Source organism: Juglans regia, chromosome 10 (genome assembly GCF_001411555.2).
Source record: "Juglans regia cultivar Chandler chromosome 10, Walnut 2.0, whole genome shotgun sequence".
In the NCBI taxonomy this organism is placed as follows: Eukaryota; Viridiplantae; Streptophyta; class Magnoliopsida; order Fagales; family Juglandaceae; genus Juglans; species Juglans regia.
The window spans coordinates 36419679-36424552 of NC_049910.1; the positions used below are offsets into that span (position 1 = coordinate 36419679).

Here is a 4874-nt window from a genome sequence, read left to right on the forward strand (position 1 = left end):
TTTTCACCTCATATGCCCGTACTCGTCTCTGGTTATAAGCGGATGGATAATTCGGTTATCGAACCTAATAAACCACCTTTGGAACCTAATTATGGTGATCGGGAAAAAAGTGGTATGTGCTAATTAATTGTATTACAATCAATTGAATAATATTAGATACAATTTTGGGTGGTCAAATTTGCATATTTATTTTGAAAAAAATATGATTTTTTATTAAAAAATTAATTTTTATATGGATCTTAGATTATTGACTTTTCTTAATGAAAGTGTACGAGACTTACGTATTTTAAGACAGTAAATATCATTTTTTTTCAATCAATAACTACCCCTTGTTCTTTGATAACTAACACTAAAATTATTTCTCTTATTATATAATTTTCAAGACAAAATTTTACTTTATTAATAAATTTCAAAACATAAAATCTTGCTTTCATGAAACCATCGTCTTATTAGTAAAGCGTGGAATTAAAAAATAATATATTCAACTAAAATTTTAATTTATTTGAGAATAAAACTATCAAATGAAAATAATATATTTAATATAATTGCTCCCTTTTTATTTAAAATTAACTGTATTTAAATTATGGAGTGCTTTTTTATTTTGTCAATTAATATCTTAATTTTACACATTATATAAACAGCTCTTGGTCGTATCTTCACGAAACTTGAAAAATTTGAACATCAAGTAAAGATACAGACTCGCATTCACAAACTCATATATAGTTGTCAGTTGATAGACAAAAGGCAGACATAAGAGGAATCTTTCACACTAAACATTATTTTATACTCATCAACACTCAACAGCATCCACTCGGGTTTTTCTACTTTGCAACAGTATCCACTCTGTTATTTTTAATTCGTAGGCATTGGCAAAGCAAGAAGACCACTCCACAACTAAAAAGATCACTTTTCATACTTTATACTGCATGCGCTGCAAGCACGCACCGGAGACAACCCCCTTCATGCAGCAGATCAAATGCCTTGTTGATCTCCTCAAGAGTCAGATTGTGAGTTATGTATTCATCGACCTTTATTTCCTGCAGTATGCAAAAGGAAGAAATATGAGTTCATAACCTCTACTTGAAGTAACAAAAACTAGCAATTTTTTTTATACATTTTCAAATGTATTACCTTCTTCAAGTACTTCTCTACAAGCCAAGGAACTTGGGAACGGCTCTTGAAACCGCCAAAAGCTGTGCCTTTCCATACACGGCCAGTCACCAACTGAAAAGGACGGGTGCATATCTCCTGCCCTGATGCCGCAACACCGACAATAACCGATGTTCCCCAGCCCTGAGAGTTTTTTTGGCAAATCAGATGCATTTTATACAATGTAGATGCCATCTAAGCCACATATTCACAACAAATACTAGCCTTATGGCAGCACTCCAAAGCCGCCCTCATAACTAAGACATTCCCAATGCACTCAAAACTGTAGTCAACACCACCATCAGTGAGATCAACAATAATCTGTTGAATTGGTTTCTTATGATCCTTTGGATTCACAAATTCAGTAACTCCAAAATTCTTTGCTGCATGTCACAATGTAATATGAGAGAATAGTTTAAAAGTCAAAAACAGGACAAAATTATTTGAATGCAGTAATTTAAATAATCTTGGTTTTTAAAGACTATCATCAAGGTGCCGAAAGTTGCTATAAATTTCATTGCGCTCAGGAATAAAGAGTCCAGCTTGATAGAACACCAGATCATGATCTATTGTCATATTATCACATATGTTGCTCAAAGAAAGGGAAAAGCCTATCAAAAGCTGCAAGATTGAAATAAATGAATGAGAAAGCTTATTCTTAGGAAAAGCTTCCTCAAGTACAAGACAACTTTTTCTCCCTTTTTTCACTCACTACTCAGGGCTGATCTAAAAGTGCCATTGAACATTCAAAAGATGGAATAGCAACAGTCAAATGATAACTCGTAAAATTTAATAAAATCCTTATTTACTGGAAAAAAAAACAATCTATGAGCTTTATTTATTTATTTTTTTGATAGGTAATCAAGAAGTTTTATTCATAAGAGAAGGCAATCTATGAGCTTTAATAAAAGGATAGAAAGTAACTGCCAAAATGTAAGGAAACCTTACGCCAGATCAGTTCCAAATATCATGCTATATGAGAAATGCAGAAAAAAGAGAACTCAAGATTTACCTCTTTCAAACTTATTGCTGTCAATATCTATGCCAATGATACGTGAAGCACCAGCTGCCTTTGCACCCTCTGCAACCTGTCAAGTAATTCTTTAATCAATCACTAAAATAAATCGTGAGTAAATACAATAACGACAAAAAGCAACTACACCGGGCTTACTGCAAGACCAACAGTCCCAAGCCCAAAAACAGCAACTGTAGACCCTGGTTCTACTTTTGCAGTGTTCCAAACAGCTCCAAGACCTAAAAGCCAAGCCAAATATTATGATGATTAGGATCTGAATAAAGAAACATAGACAAGGCATTTTATGAAAAGAACAAGACTGGGTAATGGGCATTCAACCAGTTAAGGAACTGCATGTAAGCTGGAATAGGTACCTAAATTAAGGAAAGATAGGAGCAGCCTTTTAAGATTTACGCTCATGACTAGCCCCAAGTTTATGTCCAAGTCTAAGCCAAAGCCAATTTTTCATAAAACCTCCTCCACAATAAGTTTCTAGTCCAAAACAAACTGGAAATGACAATATACAGGATGGGTAGAAGAAGTTGTGATATGTAGCTCAATCCATGATCAGAAACTATTAGATACATTAAACTTGGCTAATGAAACTATGAAAAGAGATTTGGTGAGTGGATAGAATCAGCTCCAAGATATGCAACGTGATAACACTGTGAGTTCTGTGCTGATTAAACAGAACAATCGACTTAAGAAAATCCAAAGGATGCAGAACAAATTCTTACCAGTGGGAACACCGCACCCCAGAAGGCAAACTTTCTCCAAAGGAGCTTTCGGATCAATCTTTGCAACACTGACATCATGAACAACAGTGTACTGGCTAAATGTTGAGGTTCCCATGAAATGATAGATAGACTTTCCATTTACAGAGAAACGGCTCTTGCGATCACTCATCATGACTCCAACTCCAGTTGCAGAACGGACTTTGCCACAGAGATTTGTTTTCCCGGATTTGCAGAACTTGCATTCTCGACATTCTGCTTGGTAACAGGGAATAACATGGTCACCAGGCTGAACTTCAGTTACACCTTCACCTACACTCTCCACAATCCTGTGTCAAATTAAATTAATCATTTTCTCAGCATTCAAAACCACAAAATAATTACTAACTCATATGATATATGTCCCCTTCACATACCCAGCAGCCTCATGGCCAAGAATGCATGGGAAGAGACCTTCAGGGTCCTAAACACAGATAACGTGACTCCATATCAGAATATATAATAAATAGAAACTAAGGACATCAACTGAAAAGAGTGGGAAAAAATGAACAGTAATGATACCAGAGCTGAAAGCATAAAAGAGGCTGTGTCTGTGTGCATGTGTGCGGGTGTACATGTATATATTTGTGTGACTGTGTGTATCGGAGACGGATAGACAGACAGACAGAGAGACAGACTAACAAATAAAAAAAGATAATGTAAACAAGTTATTTCCAATCAAACCCAAAAAAAAACATAATACTGCTATCAACAATATCTCTGCATTTGCAATAAGCAGAAATTTTATTTTGACAGAAGAATTAGATCAAGATGGCCTCGTTATACATCACAGGAAGGAATGAATCCATCATAAGAAAGATCGCCAGTTAACAAAACTTGGCCACAACTACAAGCATGAGTACACCTATTAAAAAAACTACAAACATGAGTTCATTTCTATTCTACCATTCAACCCTATTTGTGTTAATGCCTTCCATTTTCAATGAATCAACAATGCCCTAGTTTGAACAACAACTTATAACAAAAGACAAATGGGAAAATTTAAATTCTATGGAAAGGCCGCACCTTCATTTTAAAAATGCGAGTAAATTTCATGTTTCCAAGTAAAATTCAAAAGATAAAAAAGAAACCCAACTTTAAATTTACAGAAAATAAAAATCTAAAGAAAAGGTATACCTTGCCACTCCAAGTGTAGGCATCAGTGTGGCAGAGAGCAGTGAAGAGGATCTTGATTCGGACCTCGCCGGCCTGCGGTGGAGCCACCTGCACGTCCTCGATAACGAGTGGCTTATTGGGTTCCCAGGCCACCGCCGCTTTTTCATTTCCATTGCATATAAACGAAGATCACAATCAGAATCAAAGTTATTTTAATGTTTTCATATGTGCATGCACACAAATATATACATAGAGGAAGAGAGAGAGAGTACCTTTGCAGGTGATTACTTGACCTTCAGTCGCCATGGCCGAAAGCAAGAGCAGAAACTAGAGAGAGAGAGAGAGAGAGGGAGGGAGACAGAGTGAGACAGGGGAACGTTGATTTGAAGTGAGGTGAGCGACAAAGACGAAATACAGCTATATATGTACGTGCGTGGGGTCAGTTAGAACTGACCCGAAAAGTGAAATGAGTCGGGCTCGGTTCAGAGCAGTCCGGAAGCTCGATATATTTTTCGGCCCTTATAGGCTTTCTTTCGGCCCAAATCGATCTTATTGCAGGCTGAGCTTCCATTATATGTAGGTTTTATTCCAATATCTATGCATGTGGAGGTGAGGGGATCAGTACGTACGTACGTACTAAGCTGGCCTATTGAGAAACAAAGCAATGACTATTTTGCTTAGCATTTGGGGCCCAACGCAAAGCATGCACCATTTCACAACCATCATTTTTTTTTTAATTTTCAGTTTTGGTTATGTAACAATGGTTGACTGTGTTTCAACAGTTTTGATTATATAACTTATGTTTTAGTTTGTATTAAATA

At 36.2% G+C, this 4874-nt stretch overlaps 1 protein-coding gene across 1 annotated transcript; it reads right to left on the bottom strand.

The window, feature by feature from the left end:
• Positions 1-657: 657 nt before the first annotated feature.
• On the bottom strand, positions 658-4502 carry LOC109020766 (alcohol dehydrogenase class-3). Its single transcript, XM_019003287.2, has 9 exons — positions 4326-4502; positions 4075-4211; positions 3315-3361; positions 2902-3227; positions 2321-2403; positions 2162-2237; positions 1375-1532; positions 1132-1293; positions 658-1037 (listed from the first exon to the last, which is right to left on the bottom strand). Exons 1-9 carry the CDS (start codon positions 4357-4359, stop codon positions 918-920), a joined length of 1143 nt encoding a protein of 380 aa, XP_018858832.1. The 5' UTR covers positions 4360-4502; the 3' UTR covers positions 658-917.
• Between the last annotated feature and the right edge of the window lie 372 nt (positions 4503-4874).